The 23,755-nt window shown below is 42.3% G+C and overlaps 1 protein-coding gene across 3 annotated transcripts in view; it reads right to left on the reverse strand.

Moving 5' to 3' along the window:
* Positions 1-23,755, reverse strand: part of chd4b (chromodomain helicase DNA binding protein 4b) — a 53,848-nt gene that overhangs the window by 12,528 nt on the left and 17,565 nt on the right. For all 3 annotated transcript variants that reach the window (XM_073872255.1, XM_073872254.1, XM_073872253.1), the window contains exons 3-14: positions 7,184-7,299; positions 6,540-6,809; positions 6,231-6,349; positions 5,831-6,135; positions 3,838-3,956; positions 3,612-3,732; positions 2,168-2,331; positions 1,784-2,032; positions 870-1,073; positions 582-793; positions 378-509; positions 176-272 (exon numbers count right to left, since the gene is read on the reverse strand). In XM_073872255.1, coding sequence (XP_073728356.1) covers positions 176-272; positions 378-509; positions 582-793; positions 870-1,073; positions 1,784-2,032; positions 2,168-2,331; positions 3,612-3,732; positions 3,838-3,956; positions 5,831-6,135; positions 6,231-6,349; positions 6,540-6,809; positions 7,184-7,299 — 2,108 coding nt within the window. The remainder of the gene's footprint in view (positions 1-175; positions 273-377; positions 510-581; positions 794-869; positions 1,074-1,783; positions 2,033-2,167; positions 2,332-3,611; positions 3,733-3,837; positions 3,957-5,830; positions 6,136-6,230; positions 6,350-6,539; positions 6,810-7,183; positions 7,300-23,755) is intronic.

Here is a 23,755-nt window from a genome sequence, read left to right on the forward strand (position 1 = left end):
TCCAGACGAATGTGGCGTTTTGCCACATACTGGTCTGGCATGTATACTACATCAATTTGTGTAGTTGTTTCTGTGGTTTTGTGTACACCAATATTTCTTGAGATGACGCTGTGTTTATAGACTTTAAGAAATATAAGCTGATCAGGCATGCAAGAGATGTTCCATCGTTTCTTACATCCACCACAGGATTAACGGGAGGTCTTTCCACTTTCTTCACTTTCACCTTCTTCATCTTTTTACCTGGTCTGCCTTCATCTCCGAGCATAAGTTCCCTTACAAAGAAAAAAAAACACTGAGTAAACTATGCATTCAATCAGCATTATCCCCACGCATGCGTGCATGTGCGCAAGGTTCTGCAAACTCCTCCGTGCAAGTACCTATGGTTCCAGTAATGCTGTTTGTAGGTATCAAAGTCTGGTATGTCCGCGTCATCACACTCCCAGGATGACTGATCATACTGCAAATCCCTCCATTTGATGAGGTAGTGAACATTATTCTTCTTATCCACGCTGAAAGAGAGCACAACAGTTGAGCAGATGTTTCTACAGAGCATAGAGGCTTCAGTCTCTGACGGCTCTCACCTGTGGTTTAGGATTCGGTGGATGAGGAGCCACTCCAGCTTCACACCAAAGCGTCCATACTGATCCTCCATGCGGGCATAGACGGGATCTTTATTCTTCCTCTTCGTGCTCTTATCTTCGTCTCCCTCGGCACCCAGCTCTAGATTGGGCGGCTCTTCCATATCTGTCTTTCGCTGGTAGTTACGGAACATTACCTGACAGTTCAGCTCCAACTAAAGACAAAAAAAGAAAGTGAACTGCTACCCTTAGGTTGTGATATTACATAAATCACATTTTTATTTGAGTTACCTGCAGTTCTTGGACCCAGGAACAATGCCAGTAAGACATGTTGGACCACTTTACAAAGAACTCTCTCTCCTTTCGACCAATCATAGGTGGAGGATCCGGAGCATCGGCTGGGAGGTCTACAGGGCGGGGCACAGGCATAGGTGGAGGGGCTTCACCCCAGCGCCAGGTAAGAACTTTCTGTACCTTGCCTTTTAATGGAGCACTCTGAAAAGACAATAATGAAAGCGTTCAGGGTTCACACACCTTAGTTAACTTCAAATTTAAGGACCTTTCAAGGACTTTCCAGGTCCCATAACCCTAAAATTTAAGGACTAATTGTGGGGACACATTTCAAGTGAGAGCAAGGTTTTCGAGGGAACCCACACTGCGTCACTGCGGTGACACTTTGGGGACGCCTTCAGGGGTAAGTGCGTCTGAATGTGTATATCAAATTTAACCAATGGTGAGGCTTAAAGACGGCGTTACAGGGACGCAGGAAGTATGGCAAAGGAGACGCAGCGTTTTGTTCCCTCTTTTTAGGGAACAACAGTTACATACGCAACCAGAGACGTTTTCATGTGTCAAACACAACTATGCAAAAAAGCATTTTTGTTCGCATGCAAAAGATATAAGCAATTAAAGCGAACAATTTAGCACGTGTGCTTAAAAAGTCTAGAATTTTTATGATATTATCCTACACTACACAGGGAATAATATGGATTTTTTTATCCATATCTATCAAATAAATTCAAACACTTTCTATGACCTGTATCTATGTATGTATATTTTCAAAAACTTCCCAGGGCCTTGAACCCCCCCCCTCCCCCCAGATTCACAAACTTTCAAGGACCAGTGGGAACCCTGAGCGTTATACAGAGCTCTGAAGTAAGTTAAATAAAAGTGCACATCCACACGATATTGCTCCTCTCTCTCACCAGACAGCGAGGACAGATCCATTCTCCATTGGGAATCTCTGGAAGGGGAGGGTTGAGACAGTGTAAATGGTAGGATGAGGGGCAGGTGTCACAGCACAGTAGCTCCCCTCCGTCCTTACACATTCGACAAAACTCTATATGATGATCGTCCTCCTCTTCTACCTCTCCTTCGTCCCTCCTGCCATCAGCATTCTCCTCCTCCCCTTCCGAGCTCTCCTCGCGAGCCTCCCACTGAATGCCCTCCTTCTCCTGAAAGAGGGACATAAATAATGCATTAACAATAGAAACCTCAGTCATTAAATATCAATGTGAGCTTTATTCATTGAGCGCACAAGACCTATTTTTATTCTGGACATAATTTTTTTTAAATAATTGGCTACATACACAGTGTGGGCAGCTCCATGTGCCCTCAGGGGCTCTCTCCATGTCAGGGTCCAGACACACCATGTGATAGGCTCGTGGACAGGTGTCACACAGAATGATCTCACCACCCTGCTGACACACCTCACAGTAGTCCTGATGATCTGTCTCATAGCCATCTTCATCTACTGAGAGAAAGAGAGAGGAATAAGAATAATAATTTACAGAGTGCATTAAAGGGATAGTTCACCCAAAAATGAAAATAATGTCATTAATGACTCACCCTCATGTCGTTCCAAACCCGTAAGACCTCCGTTCATCTTCAGAACACAGTTTAAGATGTTTTATATTTAGTCCGAGAGCTTTTTGACCCTCCATTCAAAATCTATGTGGGGTATACTGTCCATGTCCAGAAAGGTAATAAAAACATCATCCAAGTAGTCCATGTGACATCAGTGGGTCAGTTAGAATGTGTTGAAGCATCGAAAATACATTTTGGTCAAAAAATAAAAAAATTACGCCTTTATTCAGCATTCTCTTCTCTTCTGGTTCTGTTGTGAACCACGAGACTAAAGTCACGTGACTGCAGTGACGCGGCAGACGTGTTATCTTCAGACGTGTTTGCAAAGTTTTTTTTTCAAACTTACAGCGTGCGTCTCCCACAGACTGTAAACGAAGCTTGGGCTCACAAAAAAACAAAAAAGCTGGGGCGCACCAGATAACACGTCAGCCGCGTCACTGCAGTCACGTGCACGCGATTCACAACAGACCCAGAAGAGAAGACAATGCTGAATAAAGTCGTAATTTTTGTCATTTTGGTCCAAAAATAATTTTTCGATGCTTCAACGCATTTTAACTGACCCACTGATGTCACATGGACTACATTGATGATGTTTTTATTACCTTTCTGGACACGGACAGTAAACCGTACATAGATTTTCAATGGAGGGTCAGAAAGCTTCCGGATTAAATATAAAACCTCTTAATCTGTGTTCCGAAGATGAACGAAGGTCTTACGAACGACATGAGTGTGAGCACTATTTTCATTTTTGGGTGAACTATCCCTTTAAAGCAAAATTGTACTTCCATGAATTATTAAATAAAACAATGTAAGTATTTGACAAAGTTATCTAAAATCATCAATTTAAAGTGGCACTCTCATGATTTTTTGGTTATAAATTGCAGACATATTTTTGAGGCATACTGGCTTTCTATTATTCTATAGTTTGATTATAGTTGGATGACAAACATGCACAGATGAGCTTGTTATATGATTTTATTACACCAGCCTTGAGCTAACACATTAAGAATGCAATGGAAGTCTGTGTGTCCAGCTTGCACACCAATACATTTTAAAACAATACAAATAAAGCGCATACTACTGTTACCATATCAATGTCAACAGAGCATATCTTTTATGTAACCCTGAGCATTTCTTTAATCTGAATGTTTACTCTTAGTAACTCATCTCTCTTCTTTTTCTTTGAGCTTTTGGATTTCTTACTCTTGGAGCGGCTGCTCCGACTGTTGGAACCATCACTGACAGAGAAACTGTCAAAGTCACTCTCACCATCATCATCCTCACCACTCTGAGACGAGGAGGGATGCAACACATTTTGTGATGTTGGTTATTTACATAATTACATAAGGAACAGATATGTTCCTTTAAAAATATAGAGGGGATGGTTTCTTACAGAGGAACGTTTTCTTTTGAAGTTGCCCAGCTTAATCTTGAGTGGAGCCACTTTCTTGGCTTTAGACTTCTTGTCCTGGGGCTTTGGAGTGGGCTTGGATTTCCTACGTGCATTTGGACCTACAGTAAATACAAACATGACAAATAATGTTGAGTAGACATTGGGTCTCATTCATTAAGCAAGTGTACACACAAATGTGTGCGTGAGATGTGCGTACGGATGTTTTACGAACAAATCGTGATTTAAAGTGACACTTTGAAGTTTTTCAACCTTCATTATATATTTTCAAGACTCTTGTGATGGTACATCTGCTTAAAATAGGTTGAATGACATGTCTACCATAGCCTGACGGGGTCTGTATCGCTTTTAGTCGTACTTTTAAACTTGGGGTTTCGGGTAGTAACCCGAGCAAAAAACTACAAAAATCTGCTTTACGGCATGTGTCACTTTCTCCACTTCCTCAAATTCAGACGTGAGAGCGCAACTATTTATTTCCCTGATGTTTTTGTCATGGCCAAAGCAGCAACTAAGAAAAAGAAACCCAAGGTTTTGTCGGAGGAGACCAAAAAGAGAAAAGGGGAGTGTGACAGAATAAAAAGAAAGACGAGGATCAATTATATCGCTGGCATGAACTAAAGAAGGAGGAGGGGTTTCTGACCGATGCTGACTTGGTCATCATGCTTTTGTACTAGTAAGTAATGTTATAATGCTTGCATATATATAAGTCCTGTCTGGCGCCCCAACACAATTTTTTTACGTGAATTTTACTGGAGGCTACTTGGAGAGTTTAGAGAGAAATTTATATCACGTGACATTGTGGCGCCGTGGTAGCGTCATGGACTTACGACACGGCGATTCGGGTTCGATTCCCCTTTTGACACATGACATGCTGGAAGCCACACTTTGTGATCTAAAGAGTTGTCTTCTTTTCCTTTGCAACAGTGCTGCGGCGCTTGGCCCGTAGTGGCCAAAAAGTTCCATGGTGTGCCTTTAACAAAAACGTTTGTATCAAAATTTCTCCTAAATGTACGCAAAAAAATCAGGAAACCTAAAACCACTCGTAGGCAATAATCACGTACGCTATAATCAAATACTAGGCTATAATGTGTATTATAATGTTGATGTATAAAATTAACATGATTATATTTAATATAATATTATTTTCTGTTGTACATATTATTATACATGATCTATATAATTATTATGATATACATTATATTATACATTATTATAGCCTACTTATTTTTTTAACACATATGAATAACATGCACGTAATGACAAATCTTCACGCTTTCCTTCCTCACTTTTTACATTTCTATATGAAAGTGTCTTAATGACTAATATAAACGTTATGTAAATGTAATGAAGTCCAAACGTCAATGCACATCTCTGTCATCCCTCATTCTTATTAACGCATTCAATACTTCTTTAATGTTACTCCAGTCGGTGGACATAAAAAATTCAAAGCAAAACTAAACTTTACCGATAATAAATATGATCATGGACTTCTTTTCGAGCTCTTTTGCTTCTATGACAAACTGCTCTAAAATTTTCTGTGGACCAGCGCTGCGAAAAGCCCTTATATGGAGCAGGTTTGGGCATGTTTAATGCAAATTACAACCTTGTGCACGCAACCACTCACATAGAACACTCAAAATTCACTAACGCAAGTATAAAAACAAATTCATGTGCGTGTGCACGTGTTGCGAAACAGGCGGAAAGTTCAAGTGTGCGTACAAATACGAAAAACGTAGCTAATTATTAGTGAATCAGACACAATCTCCTTTTTTTGCCCAAAGTTAAAAAAACATGGGTTTGAAATGACATAAACTTGAAAAAAATTTCAGATGTATGGCCTATTTAAAAAAAGTAAAACATGTTAAAAATAAATCAATAACTTATTATTATTATTTCTGCCATAACACTTATTCTATCACTTTAATTCCTTTCCAAATCTAATTTTTTCCATGTTCCTCTCATTCTCTCTTCTGACCTTTGCCCTCTTTGGTCTTGGCTTTCCGCAGGGGGACTACTGGAGGCTGTTGGGTTGGGGGTTGAGGAGGCGGTGCAGCAGGAGCTGCTATTGGTGTGGGCGTGGACATTGGTGCAGCCCCTCCTCCATCCACTCTGGTCACCATACTCTCTACTGCAGCAGCTACATTGGCAGCTGCCAGAGCTGCGTTGGCACTCGCCGAGCCTCGCATGGGATTATTAGTGCTGAACTCCCGCCATTTTGCTCCCAAAACCATCATCATCTTTGATACTGGAATCTTAGGGTTCTTAGCAGCTATAAGAGGCCTGAGATGGAAAGAAAATGACAGGATGTTTTTAGATGTTTAAAAGGCGATAATAGAAATAGGAGGAAAAATGTTAAAGTAGCTGCATTGTTCTACCTTACAAACTGGCTGAAAGCTTTGTAATTGGTGAGGGAAGTGTAGTCCTCCTGGGTGAAGGTGTAGTCAATGTCTTTCATTCCCCAGTCTGCTAATAGCTGAGAGGAAGTCTTGGGTTCCTGTGAAAAGTGAACACAGCAGAGGACAGTCATATGGGTAGATCAAAAATAATCATCACTTCTGTAATAATTAATATAGAAAATGAATATGTTGAGTAAACAGTTTTGGTTGTTCAAACAACATTAATAAACATTTAAATTGCACAGTTTTATTTATGGTAGTTAAGACCACCCATCTGCTGCTCCTCACCTTCCCATCATCGTCGTCGTCATCATCATCATCTTCCTCCTCAGGCTCTGGATCTTTACGTTTGCTTTTCCCCCCAGATGAGCTGCCGGCCTTCTCCCCAGCTGAGCCTCCCTTCTTCCTCTCCTTGGAGGAGCTTGATCTCTTTTTCTTTTTCTTGCTCGGTGCATAGTCACTCCCTTCGCTATCAGATCGCATTCCTCTGTCATCCTCTTCCTCTCCTGCTATCATTCTGATGGCTTCCAAAGCTTCAGGAGAACTGACAGGAATTTCCTAAAATTTCCAAAGCTTGATTTTAGTCATCAATTATACTGTAGATCCAATCTTGGACATGGGCTTACTCAGTCAATATTAAAGATATCTTGGTTATATTTTCAAACAATGTTCTTTACATTATGTAGGAGGATTTTATGTAGAAAACCATAAATCACAAAAATTAGGTTTTCACATGCAGGATCATATTTTGTCACCCATAACAGCAATATATCATCAAAGGCAGATGTGAACAGATTGCAATTGCGCATTTGTGCCATGCACTGTGTTATTTATTTTTTTTACATACTGGCTCTGATTCACAGCAATTTCAAGGTCCATTCCACGGGTGTGAAATTCCTGGGCCATCTGGACCCTAGGGGTGCTCAACTAACCTCTCTGAGGACTTTCTGTCGTTTGCTGCTCCTGCTTTCGCGACTCTTTTTCGCTTTCTTTTTCTTTTTAGATTTAGGAGCTTCTGGCTCTGAGATAGGTTCTTCTGCATCTTCATCTGTCCAAAACACAGACCAGTGAGCTCAGAATACAACATCTAACATATATCACAAAAACTGAAGCAGAAATATCATACTTATATTCATTTCCGTCCACATGAAACAACACTAGATCTGATTCAGCTTAATGACCTATAATAATGCATTGATTTTAAAAGAAAACGCACCCATTTTTTCCAATATTTTACTAGGTTCCTACTAGGGGTGCACCGATATACACTAACTAGATAGAAAAGTTTGTTGACAAACTTTATGTTGGCTTGACAAAGCCTGGCCTGAACGTTAAAAATGGTTTGACAGAAGTTTAGTTTAGTAGGCTATCTGGCTGTTAGTATGTTTAAGTATGAAGCTAGCCTGATTTAACATAAAGTTAGCATGATTAACCTGAAGCTAACATGATTAGCATGAAGCTAGCATCAAGTTAGCATGATTAGCATGAAGCTAGCATGATGCTAACATGAATTAGCATGAAGTTAGCATGAAGCTAGCATGATGCTAACATGAATTAGCATGAAGCTAGCATGATGCTAACATGAATTAGCATGAAGCTAGCATGAAGCTAACATGATTAGCATGAAGCTAGCATCAAGTTAGCATGATTAGCATGAAGCTAACATGATGCTAACATGAATTAGCATGAAGCTAGCATGATGCTAACATGAATTAGCATGAAGCTAGCATGATGATAACATGAATTAGCATGAAGTTAGCATGAAGCTAGCATGATGCTAACATGAATTAGCATGAAGCTAGCATGATGCTAACATGAATTAACATGAAGCTAGCATGATGCTAACATGAATTAGCATGAAGCTAGCATGATGCTAACATGAATTAGCATGAAGTTAGCATGAAGCTAGCATGATGCTAACATGAATTAGCATGAAGCTAGCATGATGCTAACATGAATTAGCATGAAGCTAGCATGATGCTAACATGAATTAGCATGAAGCTAGCATTAAGCTAACATGAATTAGCATGAAGCTAGCATGATGCTAACATGAATTAGCATGAAGCTAGCATGATGCTAACATGAAGCTAGCATGATGCTAACATGAATTAGCATGAAGCTAGCATGATGCTAACATGAATTAGCATGAAGTTAGCATGAAGCTAGCATGATGCTAACATGAATTAGCATGAAGCTAGCATGATGCTAACATGAATTAGCATGAAGCTAGCATGATGCTAACATGAATTAGCATGAAGCTAGCATGATGCTAACATGAATTAGCATGAAGCTAGCATGAAGCTAACATGAATTAGCATGAAGCTAGCATGATGCTAACATGACTTAGCATGAAGCTAGCATGATGCTAACATGAATTAGCATGAAGCTAGCATGATGCTAACATCAATTAGCATGAAACTAGCATGATGCTAACATGAATAAGCATGAAGTTAGCAAGATTTATTATGAAATTAGCATAAAGCTAGCATGAAACTAGCATGAAGCTAGTATGACTTAGCTTGAAGCTAGCATGAAGCTAACATGACCAAAAGACCCAACCCCCATGTCTCTATGATGTTCGGATCCAGAGATATAAGGCTTTGTTTATTATGTTGCTAGGGTGCTCATATTTGGTTGCTAGGGGCGTGGCTTAATAGCTCAATAAGAATCCTTAGAGACTGATTGGATGCCTGAGTAAAATGAGCCCACCCCCATGTCTCTGTGACACTGTGCTGCAAAGATATCCATCTGGGCATTTTATAATGGCAGTCTATGGGAGATGTTGCTAGGGTGCCCAAAAATGGTTGCTAGGGGCGTGGCTTAATTGCTATGGGATGATCCAGAGAGACTGATTGGATGCCTGAGTAAAATGAGCCCACCCCCATGTCCCTATGACACTGTAAAGCGAAGATATTCCATCTGGAACGTTTTTATTCCCTTATATGGGCGTGTTTCCTGCCCCGTTATAAGTCAATGGGGAATTTTGGGGGCCTCCTACACCCCAGGGGTGAAACTTACACCTCAATGTGAGGTATGTTCTCACAGTGCCTGTCAGCCTCCTTAAATATGGTAAGCCACAAGTTTCTACAAATTTCTCACTCGGAGCTATGACCTGTCAAAGTTTGTCGCAATGTTAAGTAAATGGGACTTTTCGGAAGTTTGATGTCCCGTTTTAGGAATTCTGTAAGTCGGATCCCGTCAAAAAGATATAGCACACTTCTTTAGACCAGTCAGAATGTCCGTGGAAAATTTCGTGGATGTAGCTTGAAAGCTGTCGGATGAGTTAGCCGCAGAAATTTTAGTCTCAGAAGAAGAAGAAGAAGAAGAAGAAGAAGAAGAATAACTAGATAGAAAAGTTTGAAGACAAACTTTATGTTGGCTTGACAAAGCCTGGCCTGAACGTTTAAAAAAGTTTGAGAGAAACTTAAAACAAGTTTAGTTTAGTAGTCTAACTTTCCATAAACATGATTTAACAAAAAGTTAGCATGTTAACATGATTTAGCATGATGTTAACATGAATTAGCATGAAGCTAGCATGATGCTAACAAGAATTAGCATGAAGCTAGCATGATGTTAACATGAATAAGCATGAAGCTAACATGATGCTAACATGAATTAGCATGAAGCTAACATGATTCTAACATGAATTAGCATGAAGCTAACATGATGCTAACATGAATTAGCATGAAGCTAACATGATGCTAACATGAATTAGCATGAAGCTAGCATGATGCTAACATGAATTAGCATGAAGCTAACATGATGCTAACATGAATTAGCATGAAGCTAGCATGATGCTAACATGAATTAGCATGAAGCTAGCATGATGCTAACATTAATAAACATGATGCTAACATGAATTATCATGAAGCTAGCATAATGCTAACATGAATTAACATGAAGCTAGCATGATGCTAACATGAATTAGCATGAAGCTAACATGAAGCTAACATGATTGAGCATGAAGCTAACATGAATTAGCATGAAGCTAACATGAATTAGCATGAAGCTAACATGAATTAGCATGATGCTAACATGAATTAGCATGATGCTAACATGAATTAGCATGAAGCTAGCATGATGCTAACATGAATTAGCATGAAGCTAGCATGATGCTAACATGAATTAGCATGAAGCTAGCATGATGCTAACATGAATTAGCATGAAGCTAAAGTGATGTTAACATGAATTAGCATGAAGCTAGCATGATGTTAACATGAATTAGCATGAAGCTAGCATGATGCTAACATGAATTAGCATGAAGCTAACATGAATTAGCATGAAGCCAACATGAATTAGCATGAAGCTAACATGAATTAGCATGAAGTTAACATGAATTAGCATGATGCTAACATGAATTAGCATGAAGTTAACATGAATTAGCATGATGCTAACATGAATTAGCATGAAGCTAGCATGATGCTAACATGAATTAGCATGAAGCTAGCATGATGCTAACATGAATTAGCATGAAGCTAGCATGATGCTAACATGAATTAGCATGAAGCTAGCATGATGCTAACATGAATTAGCATGAAGCTAGCATGATGCTAACATGAATTAGCATGAAGCTAGCATGATGCTAACATGAATTAGCATGAAGCTAGCATGATGTTAACATGAATTAGCATGAAGCTAGCATGATGCTAACATGAATTAGCATGAAGCTAGCATGATGTTAACATGAATTAGCATGAAGCTAGCATGATGCTAACATGAATTAGCATGAAGCTAGCATGATGCTAACATGAATTAGCATGAAGCTAACATGAATTAGCATGAAGCTAGCACGATGCTAACATGAATTAGCATGAAGCTAGCATGATGCTAACATGAATTAGCATGAAGCTAGCACGATGCTAACATGAATTAGCATGAAGCTAGAATGATGTTAACATGAATTAGCATGAAGCAAGCATGATGTTAACATGAATTAGCATGAAGCTAGCATGATGCTAACATGAATTAGCATGAAGCTAGCATGATGCTAACATGAATTAGCATGAAGCTAACATGATGCTAACATGAATTAGCATGAAGCTAGCATGATGCTAACATGAATTAGCATGAAGCTAGCATGATGCTAACATGAATTAGCATGAAGCTAGCATGATGCTAACATGAATTAGCATGAAGCTAGCATGATGCTAACATGAATTAGCATGAAGCTAAAATGAATTAACATAAAGCTAGCATGATGCTAACATGATTTAGCTTGAAGTTAGCAAGATTTATTATGAAATTAGCATAAAGCTAGCAAGAAACTAGCATGAAGCTAGTATGACTTAGCATGAAGCTAGCATAAGGCTAACATGACCCAAAGACCCAACCCCCATGTCTCTATGATTTTCGGATCCAGAGATATAAGGCTTTGTTTATTATGTTGCTAGGGTGCTCATTTTGGTTGCTAGGGGCGTGGCTTAATACCTCGATAAGAATCCTCAGAGACTGATTGGATGCCTGAGTAAAATGAGCCCACCCCCATATCTCTACGACACTCTAAAGTGAAGATATTCCATCTGGGACGCTTTTTTTCCCTTATATGGGCATGTTTCCTGCCCCATTATAAGTCAATGGGGAAATTTGGGTGCCTCTTACACCCCAGGGGTGAAACTTACACCCCAATGTGATGTATGTTCTTACAGAGCCTGCCAGCCTCTTCAAATGTGGTAACCCACAAGTTTCTACAAATTTCTCGCTTGCAGCTATGACCCGTCAAAGTTTGTCGCAATGTTAAGTCAATGGAAAATTTGGGGTGTTTGAGCGCCCCGTTTAGGAATTCGGTAGGTCCCATCAGTTAGAAAAGGCATAGCACCTATCTGCGGACCAGTCTTAAAAGTTTTGTAAAGTTTTGTGGGTGTAGCTTGAAAGCTCTAGGAGGAGTTACAATTGGTAAAAAGTATGAACAGAAGAAGAATAATAACTAGATAGGTACATTTCCTGAAGAAAATGTGAGTGGTGCTTGCCGTGGCAAATTTCTGGGTAACATATATGATTATACTCCAAGCCAAAAGTAAAACGATCCAACTCCCGTGCCTCTACGATGTTCTGATGCTGAGATATAAGGCTATGTTTATCTGGTTGCTAGGGTACTGTATTTGGTTGCTAGGGAAAAAAATGACATCCACTAGTGATTACCCTCCGAGTCACGAGTCAAACGGTCCAACCCCCGTGTCTGTACAATGTTCTGATGCGGAGATATAAGGCTTTGTTTACTCTGTTGCTAGGGTACTGTATTTGGTTGCTAGGGAAAAAATTGGCATCCACTAGTGATTACCCGCCGAGTCACAAGTCAAACGGTCCAACCCCCGTGTCTCTACGATGTTCTGATGCGGAGATATAAGGCTTTGTTTACTCTGTTGCTAGGGTACTGTATTTGGTTGCTAGGGAAAAAAATGGCATCCACTAGTGATTACCCTCCGAGTCACGAGTCAAACGGTCCAACCCCCGTGTCTCTACGATGTTCTGATGCGGAGATATAAGGCTTTGTTTACTCTGTTGCTAGGGTAATGTATTTGGTTGCTAGGGAAAAAATTGGCATCCCATAATGATTACACTCCGAGTCACAAGTAAAACGGTCCAACCCCCGTGTCTCTACGATGTTCTGATGCGGAGATATAAGGCTTTGTTTACTCTGTTGCTAGGGTACTGTATTTGGTTGCTAGGGAAAAAATTGGCATCCACTAGTGATTAACCTCCGAGTCACGAGTCAAACGGTCCAACCCCCGTGTCTCTACGATGTTCTGATGCGGAGATATAAGGCTTTGTTTACTCTGTTGCTAGGGTACTGTATTTGGTTGCTAGGGAAAAAATCGGCATCCCATAATGATTACACTCTGAGTCACAAGTCAAACGGTCCAACCCCCGTGTCTCTACGATGTTCTGATGCGGAGATATAAGGCTTTGTTTACTCTGTTGCTAGGGTAATGTATTTGGTTGCTAGGGAAAAAATTGGCATCCCATAATGATTACACTCCGAGTCACAAGTCAAACGGTCCAAACCCCGTGTCTCTACGATGTTCTGATGCGGAGATATAAGGCTTTGTTTACTCTGTTGCTAGGGTACTGTATTTGGTTGCTAGGGAAAAAATTGGCATCCCATAATGATTACACTCTAAGTCACGAGTCAAATGGTCCAACCCCCGTGTCTCTACGATGTTCGGATGCCGAGATATAACTGTTTGAATTTTATGTTGCTAGGGTTCTCAAAAGTGGTTGCTAGGGGCGTGGCTTAATACCTATGTAAGGATCCTGAGAGACTGATTGGATGCCTGAGTAAAATGAGCCCACCCCCATGTCTCTATGACACTGTGGTGCAAAGATATCCATCTGGGCATTTTATAATGGCAGTCTATGGAAGATGTTGCTAGGGTGCCCAAAAGTGGTTGCTAGGGGCGTGGCTTAATAGCTCTGGGATGATCCTGAGAGACTGATTGGATGCCTGAGTGAAATGAGCCCACCCACTTATCTCTACGACACTGTAAAGCAAAGATATCCCATCTGGAACTGTTTTATTCCCTTATATGGGCATGTTTCCTCAATGGGAATTTTCGGGTGCCTCTTACACCCCAGGGGTACAACTTAAACCCCAATGTCATGTATGTTCTTACATAGTCTACCACCCTCTTTAAATTTAGTAACCCACATGTTTCTACAAAATCCTCACTCGTACCTATGACCCGTCAAAATTTTTGCAATGGTAAGTCAATGGGATTTTGCCCCATTGACTTTTCATTGGGCATTTTTGGGCACCTCTTACACCCCAGGGGTACAACTTACACCCCATTGTTATCCATGTTCTTACAGAGCCTACCACCCTCTTCAAATGTTGTAACCCACATGTTTCTACAAAATCCTCGAGCGGAGCTATGACCCGTCAAAGTTGGGCGCAATGTTAAGTCAATGGGATTTTTCGGGTGGTTTTTCGCCCCCCTTTCGGAAATTCTGCACCCGACCGCTTATAAAAGTCATAGCCACCATCTCTTCAATAAACCGGTCGATTTGAGGCCGAGTTGCTGGGACTACTGCAAACCGTTCGGGACGTGGTACGCGCCGAAAAAACGTGCAGACATAAGAATAATAATAATAACTAGATAGGTACATTTCCTGAAGAAAATGTGAGTGGTGCTTGCCGTGGCAAAATTCTGGGGACCATATATGATTAAACTCCGAGCCAAAAGTAAAACGGTCCAACCCCCGTGTCTCTACGATGTTCTGATGCGGAGTTATAAGGCTTTGTTTACTCTGTTGCTAGGGTACTGTATTTGGTTGCTAGGGAAAAAATCGGCATCCCATAATGATTACAAGCTGAGTCAAGAATCAAACGGTCCAACCCCCATGTCTCTACGATGTTCTGATGCGGAGATATAAGGCTTTGTTTACTCTGTTGCTAGGGTAATGTATTTGGTTGCTAGGGAAAAATTTGGCATCCCATAATGATTACACGCTGAGTCACGAATCAAACGGTCCAACCCCCGTGTCTCTACGATGTTCTGATGCGGAGATATAAGGCTTTGTTTACACTGTTGCTAGGGTACTGTATTTGGTTGCTAGGGAAAAAAATGGCATCCACTAGTGATTACCCTCCAAGTCACGAGTCAAACGGTCCAACCCCCGTGTCTGTACAATGTTCTGATGCAGAGATATAAGGCTTTGTTTACTCTGTTGCTAGGGTACTGTATTTGGTTGCTAGGGAAAAAATTGTCATCCACTAGTGATTACCCGCCGAGTCACAAGTCAAACGGTTCAATCCCCGTGTCTCTACGATGTTCTGATGCGGAGATATAAGGCTTTGTTTACTCTGTTGCTAGGGTACCGTATTTGGTTGCTAGGGGGAAAATTGGCATCCCATAGTGATAACCCTCCGAGTCACAAGTCAAACGGTCCAACCCCCGTGTCTCTACGATGTTCTGATGCGGAGATATAAGGCTTTGTTTACTCTGTTGCTAGGGTACTGTATTTGGTTGCTAGGGAAAAAATTGGCATGCACTAGTGATTACATGCCGAGTCAGGAGTCAAACGGTCCAACCCCCATGTCTGTACAATGTTCTGATGCGGAGATATAAGGCTTTGTTTACTCTGTTGCTAGGGTACTGTATTTGGTTGCTAGGGAAAAAAATGGCATCCACTAGTGATTACCCTCCGAGTCACGAGTCAAACGGTCCAACCCCCGTGTCTCTACGATGTTCTGATGCGGAGATATAAGGCTTTGTTTACTCTGTTGCTAGGGTACTGTATTTGGTTGCTAGGGAAAAAATGGCATCCATTAGTGATTACCCTCCAAGTCACGAGTCAAACGGTCCAACCCCCGTGTCTCTACGATGTTCTGATGCGGAGATATAAGGCTTTGTTTACTCTGTTGCTAGGGTACTGTATTTGGTTGCTAGGGAAAAAAATTGCCATCCACTAGTGTTTACCCTCCGAGTCACGTGTCAAACGGTCCAACCCCCGTGTCTCTACGATGTTCTGATGCGGAGATATAAGGCTTTGTTTATTTGGTTGCTAGGGTTCTCAAATTTGGTTGCTAGGGGCGTGGCTTGGGAGTGGCCATTGATGTGCCCAATTGTTACACCCCTAGTCACAAGTAAAACGGTCCAACCCCCGTGTCTCTACGACGTTCTGATGGCGAGATATAACTGTTTGAATTTTATGTTGCTAGGGTGCTCAAAAGTGGTTGCTAGGGGCGTGGCTTAGTAAGTCTTTAAGGATCCTGAGAGACTGATTGGATGCCTGAGTAAAATGAGCCCACTCCCATGTCTCTGTGACACTGTGATGCAAAGATATCCATCTAGGCATTTTATAATGGCAGTCTATGGGATAGGTTGCTAGGGTGCCCAAAATGGTTGCTAGGGTAACCTTACACCCCCTTGTGGGGGACGTCCTGACAGAGTCTAGCACCCTCTTCTAATTTAGTAACCCACATGTTTCTATGAAATCCTCACTCGTACCTATGACCCGTCAAAATTTTTGCAATGTTAGTCTATGGGATTTTGCCCCATTGACTTTTCATTGGGCATTTTTGGGCACCTCTTACACCCCAGGGGTACAACTTACACCCCATTGTGATCCATGTTCTTACAGAGCCTACCACCCTCTTCAAATGTTGTAACCCACATGTTTCTACAAAATCCTCGAGCGGAGCTATGACTCGTCAAAGTTGGGCGCAATGTTAAGTCAATGGGATTTTTCGGGTGGTTTTTCGCCCCCCTTTCGGAAATTCTGCACCCGACCGCTTATAAAAGTCATAGCCACCATCTCTTCAATAAACCGGTCGATTTGAGCCCTCTTTCATGGGACTACGGCAAACCGTGCGGGACGAGTTACGCGCCGAAAAAACGTGCAGACATAAGAATAATAATAATAATAATAATATCCCTGAGGAATAGTAATAGTGATGCTTTGCATAAATGCAAGCACCACTAACTAGATAGGTACATTTCCTGAAGAAAATGTGAGTGGTGCTTGCCGTGGCAAAATTCTGGGGACAATATATGATCATACTCCAAGCCAAAAGTAAAACGGTCCAACCCCCGTGTCTCTACGATGTTCTGATGCGGAGATATAAGGCTTTGTTTACTCTGTTGCTAGGGTACTGTAGTTGGTTGCTATGGAAAAAATTGGCATCCACTAGTGATTACATGCCGAGTCAGGAGTCAAACGGTCCAACCCCCGTGTCTCTACGATGTTCTGATGCGGAGATATAAGGCTTTGTTTACTCTGTTGCTAGGGTACTGTATTTGGTTGCTAGGGAAAAAATTGGCATCCCATAATGGTTACACTCCGAGTCACGAGTCAAACGGTCCAACCCCAATGTCTCTACGATGTTCTGATGCGGAGATTTAAGGCTTTGTTTATTCGGTTGCTAGGGTACTTTATTTGGTTGCTAGGGAAAAAATTGACATCCACTAGTGATTACTCTCCGAGTCACAAGTCAAACGGTCCAACCCCCGTGTCTCTACGATGTTCTGATGCGGAGATATAAGGCTTTGTTTACTCTGTTGCTAGGGTACTGTATTTGGTTGCTAGGGAAAAAAATGGTATCCCATAATGATTACACTCTGAGTCACAAGTCAAACGGTCCAACCCCCATGTCTCTACGATGTTCTGATGCGGAGATATAAGGCTTTGTTTACTCTGTTGCTAGGGTACTGTATTTGGTTGCTAGGGAAAATTTTGACATCCCATAGTGATTACCCTCCGAGTCACGAGTCAAACGGTCCAACCCCCGTGTCTCTACGATGTTCTGATGCGGAGATATAAGGCTTTGTTTACTCTGTTGCTAGGGTACTGTATTTGGTTGCTAGGGAAAAATTTGGCATCCCATAATGATTACCCTTCGAGTCACGAGTCAAACGGTCCAACCCCCGTGTCTCTACGATGTTCTGATGCGGAGATATAAGGCTTTGTTTACTCTGTTGCTAGGGTGCTCAAATTTGGTTGCTAGGGGCGTGGCTTGGGAGTGGCCAATGATGTGCCCAATTGTTACACCCCTAGTCACAAGTAAAACGGTCCAACCCCCGTGTCTCTACGATGTTCTGATGCCGAGATATAACTGTTTGAATTTTATGTTGCTAGGGTGCTCAAAAGTGGTTGCTAGGGGCGTGGCTTAGTAAGTATTTAAGGATCCTGAGAGACTGATTGGATGCCTGAGTAAAATGAGCCCACCCCCATGTCTCTGTGACAATGTGATGCAAAGATATCCATCTAGGCATTTTATAATGGCAGTCTATGGGATAGGTTGCTAGGGTGCCCAAAATGGTTGCTAGGGTAACCTTACACCCCCTTGTGGGGGACGTCCTGACAGAGTCTGGCACCCTCTTCAAATTTAGTAACCCACATGTTTCTATGAAATCCTCACTCGGACCTATGACCCGTCAAAATTTTTGCAATGTTAAGTCTATGGGATTTTGCCCCATTGACTTTTCATTGGGCATTTTTGGGCACCTCTTACACCCCAGGGGTACAACTTACACCCCATTGTGATCCATGTTCTTACAGAGCCTACCCCCCTCTTTAAATGTTGTAACCCACATGTTTGTACAAAATCCTCGAGCGGAGCTATGACTCGTCAAAGTTGGGCGCAATGTTAAGTCAATGGGATTTTTCGGGTGGTTTTTCGCCCCCCTTTCGGAAATTCTGCACCCGACCGCTTATAAAAGTCATAGCCACCATCTCTTCAATATACCGGTCGATTTGAGCCCTCTTTCATGGGACTACGGCAAACCGTGCGGGGCGAGTTACGCGCCGAAAAAACGTGCAGACATAAGAATAATAATAATAATAATAATAATAATAATATCCCTGAGCAATAGTAATAGTGATGCTTTGCATAAATGCAAGCACCACTAACTAGATAGGTACATTTCCTGAAGAAAATGTGAAGTGGTGCTTGCCGTGGCAAATTTCTGGGGACAGTATATGATTATACCTACAGTCACGAGTAAAACGATCCAAACCCCGTGTCTCTACGATGTTCTGATGCGGAGATATAAGGCTTTGTTTACTCTGTTGCTAGGGTACTGTATTTGGTTGCTAGGGAAAAATTGGCATCCACTAGTGATTACCCGCCGAGTCACAAGTCAAACGGTCCAACCCCCGTGTCTCTACGGTGTTCTGATGCGGAGATATAAGGCTTTGTTTACTCTGTTGCTAGGGTACTGTATTTGGTTGCTAGGGAAAAAATGGCCATCCACTAGTGATTACCCTCCGAGTCACGAGTCAAACGGTCCAACCCCCGTGTCTGCACAATGTTCTGATGCGGAGATATAAGGCTTTGTTTACTCTGTTGCTAGGGTACTGTATTTGGTTGCTAGGGGAAAAAATGGCATCCACAAGTGATTACCCTCCGAGTCACGAGTCAAACGCTCCAACCCCCGTGTCTCTACGATGTTCTGATGCGGAGATATAAGGCTTTGTTTACTCTGTTGCTAGGGTACTGTATTTGGTTGCTAGGGGAAAAAATGGCATCCAGTAGTGATTACCCTCCGAGTCACGAGTCAAACGGTCCAACCCCCGTGTCTCTACGATGTTCTGATGCGGAGATATAAGGCTTTGTTTACTCTGTTGCTAGGGTACTGTATTTGGTTGCTAGGGAAAAAATTGGCATCCACTAGTGATTACCCTCCGAGTCACGAGTCAAACGGTCAAAACCCCGTGTCTCTACGATGTTCTGATGTGGAGATATAAGGCTTTGTTTACTCTGTTGCTAGGGTACTGTATTTGGTTGCTAGGGAAAATATTGGCATCCACTACTGATTACCCTCCGGGTCACGAGTCAAACGGTCCAACCCCCGTGTCTCTACGATGTTCTGATGCGGAGATATAAGGCTTTGTTTATTCGGTTGCTAGGGTGCTCAAATTTGGTTGCTAGGGGCGTGGCTTGGGAGTGGCCAATTATGTGCCCAATTGTTACACCCCTAGTCACAAGTAAAACGGTCCAACCCCCGTGTCTCTACGATGTTCTGATGCCGAGATATAACTGTTTGAATTTTATGTTGCTAGGGTGCTCAAAAGTGGTTGCTAGGGGCGTGGCTTAGTAAGTCTTTAAGGATCCTGAGAGACTGATTGGATGCCTGAGTAAAATGAGCCCACCCCCATGTCTCTATGACACTGTGGTGCAAAGATATCCATCTGGGCATTTTATAATGGCAGTCTATGGGATAGGTTGCTAGGGTGCCCAAAACGGTTTCTAGGGTAACCTTACACCCCATTGTGGGGGACGTCCTGAAAGAGTCTAGCACCCTCTTCAAATGTTGTGACCCACATGGTTCTACGAAATCCTCGCTCGGACCTATGACCCGTCAAAGTTTTTCGCAATGTTAAGTCTATGGGATTTTCGCCCATTGACTTTGAATGGGAAATTTCGGGTGCCTCTTACACCCCAGGGGTACAACTTACACCCCATTGTGATGTATGTTCTTAAAGAGCCTACCACACTCTTCAAATGTTGTAACCCACATGTTTCTACAACACCCTCGAGCAGAGCTATGACCCTTCAAAGTTGGGCGCAATGTTAAGTCAATGGGATTTTTCGGGTGGTTTTTCGCCCCCCTTTCGGAAATCCTGCACCCGATCCCTTATAAAAGTCATAGCCACCATCTCTTCAATAAACCGGTCGATTTGAGCCCTCTTTCATGGGACTACGGCAAACCGTGCGGGACGGGTTACGCGCCGAAAAAACGTGCAGACATAAGAATAATAATAATAATAATAACTAGATAGGTACATTTCCTGAAGAAAATGTGAGTGGTGCTTGCCGTGGCAAATTTCTGGGGACAGTATATGATTATACTTCCAGTCACGAGTAAAACGATCCAAACCCCGTGTCTCTACGATGTTCTGATGCGCAGATATAAGGCTTTGTTTATTCGGTTGCTAGGGTACTGTATTTGGTTGCTAGGGAAAAAATTGGCATCCCATAGTGATTACACGCCGAGTCACAAGTCAAACGGTCCAACCCCCGTGTCTCTACGATGTTCTGATGCGGAGATATAAGGCTTTGTTTACTCTGTTGCTAGGGTACTGTATTTGGTTGCTAGGGAAAAAATTGGCAACCCATAATGATTACACTCCGAGTCACTAGTCAAACGGTCCAACCCCCGTGTCTCTACGATGTTCTGATGCGGAGATATAAGGCTTTGTTTACTCTGTTGCTAGGGTATTGTATTTGGTTGCTAGGGAAAAAATTGGCATCCCATAATGATTACACTCCGAGTCACGAGTCAAACGGTCCAACCCCCGTGTCTCTACGATGTTCTGATGCGGAGATATAAGGCTTTGTTTAGTCTGTTGCTAGGGTACTGTATTTGGTTGCTAGGGAAAAAAATGGCATCCCATAATGATTACACTCCGAGTCACGTGTCAAACGGTCCAACCCCCGTGTCTCTACGATGTTCTGATGCGCAGATATAAGGCTTTGTTTATTCGGTTGCTAGGGTACTGTATTTGGTTGCTAGGGAAAAAATTGGCATCCCATAGTGATTACACGCCGAGTCACAAGTCAAACGGTCCAACCCCCGTGTCTCTCAGATGTTCTGATGCGGAGATATAAGGCTTTGTTTACTCTGTTGCTAGGGTATTGTATTTGGTTGCTAGGGAAAAAATTGGCATCCCATAATGATTACACTCCGAGTCACGAGTCAAACGGTCCAACCCCCGTGTCTCTACGATGTTCTGATGCGGAGATATAAGGCTTTGTTTACTCTGTTGCTAGGGTACTGTATTTGGTTGCTAGGGAAAAAATTGGCATCCCATAATGATTACACTCCGAGTCACGAGTCAAACGGTCCAACCCCCGTGTCTCTACGATGTTCTGATGCGGAGATATAAGGCTTTGTTTACTCTGTTGCTAGGGTACTGTATTTGGTTGCTAGGGAAAAAATTGGCATCCCATAATGATTACACTCCGAGTCACGAGTCAAACGGTCCAACCCCCGTGTCTCTACGATGTTCTGATGCGGAGATATAAGGCTTTGTTTAGTTGGTTGCTAGGGTACTGTAGTTGGTTGCTAGGGAAAAACATGGCATCCCACAAAGCTTACACTCCGAGTCACGTGTCAAACGGTCCAACCCCCGTGTCTCTACGATGTTCTGATGCGCAGATATAAGGCTTTGTTTATTCGGTTGCTAGGGTACTGTATTTGGTTGCTAGGGAAAAAATTGGCATCCCATAGTGATTACATGCCGAGTCACAAGTCAAACGGTCCAACCCCCGTGTCTCTACGATGTTCTGATGCGGAGATATAAGGCTTTGTTTACTCTGTTGCTAGGGTATTGTATTTGGTTGCTAGGGAAAAAATTGGCATCCCATAATGATTACACTCCGAGTCACTAGTCAAACGGTACAACCCCCGTGTCTCTACGATGTTCTGATGCGGAGATATAAGGCTTTGTTTACTCTGTTGCTAGGGTATTGTATTTGGTTGCTAGGGAAAAAATTGGCATCCCATAATGATTACACTCCGAGTCACGAGTCAAACGGTCCAACCCCCGTGTCTCTACGATGTTCTGATGCGGAGATATAAGGCTTTGTTTACTCTGTTGCTAGGGTACTGTATTTGGTTGCTAGGGAAAAAATGGCATCCCATAATGATTACACTCCGAGTCACGAGTCAAACGGTCCAACCCCCGTGTCTCTACGATGTTCTGATGCGCAGATATAAGGCTTTGTTTATTCGGTTGCTAGGGTACTGTATTTGGTTGCTAAGGAAAAAATTGGCATCCCATAGTGATTACACGCCGAGTCACAAGTCAAACGGTCCAACCCCCGTGTCTCTACGATGTTCTGATGCGGAGATATAAGGCTTTGTTTACTCTGTTGCTAGGGTACTGTATTTGGTTGCTAGGGAAAAAATTGGCATCCCACAATGATTACACTCTGAGTCACGAGTCAAACGGTCCAACCCCCGTGTCTTTATGATGTTCTGATGCGGAGATATAAGGCTTTGTTTACACTGTTGCTAGGGTACTGTATTTGGTTGCTAGGGAAAAAATTGGCATCCCATAATGATTACACTCCGAGTCACGAGTCAAACGGTCCAACCCCCGTGTCTCTACGATGTTCTGATGCGGAGATATAAGGCTTTGTTTACTCTGTTGCTAGGGTACTGTATTTGGTTGCTAGGGAAAAAATTGGCATCCCATAATGATTACACTCTGAGTCACGAGTAAAACGGTCCAACCCCCATGTCTCTACGATGTTCGGATGCTGAGATATAACTGTTTGAATTTTATGTTGCTAGGGTGCTGAAAAGTGGTTGCTAGGGGCGTGGCTTAGTAAGTCTTTAAGGATCCTGAGAAACTGAATGGATGCCTGAGTAAAATGAGCCCACCCCCATGTCTCTATGACAGTGTGATGCAAAGATATCCATCTGGGCATTTTATAATGGCAGTCTATGGAAGATGTTGCTAGGGTGCCCAAAATTGTTGCTAGGGGCGTGGCTTAATAGTTCTGGGATGATCCTGAGAGACTGATTGGATGCCCGAGTGAAATGAGCCCACCCACTTATCTCTACGACACTGTAAAGCAAAGATATCCCATCTGGAACTGTTATATTCCCTTATATGGGCATGTTTCCTGCCCCATTATAAGTCAATGGGAATTTTTGGGTGCCTCTTACACCCCAGGGGTACAACTTACACCCCAATGTGATCCATGTTCATACAGAGCCTACCACCCTCTTCAAATGTTGTAACCCACATGTTTCTATAAAATCCTTGAGCGGAGCTATGACCTGTCAAAGTTGGGCGCAATGTTAAGTCAATGGGTTTTTTTCGGTGATTTTTCGCCCCCCTTTCGGAAACCCTGCACCCGGTTGCTTATAAAAGTCATAGCACGCCTCTCCTCAATAATCCGGTCGATTTGAGCCCTCTTTCATGGGTCTATGATAAATCGTGCGGGACGAGTTACGCGCCGAAATTTTGTCCAGATATAAAAATAATAATAATAATAATAAGTATGAGCAATAGTAATAGTGATGCTTTGCATAAATGCAAGCACCACTAAT

The sequence above is a fragment of the Misgurnus anguillicaudatus genome, chromosome 10 (assembly GCF_027580225.2).
Source record: "Misgurnus anguillicaudatus chromosome 10, ASM2758022v2, whole genome shotgun sequence".
Lineage (NCBI taxonomy): Eukaryota > Metazoa > Chordata > Actinopteri > Cypriniformes > Cobitidae > Misgurnus > Misgurnus anguillicaudatus.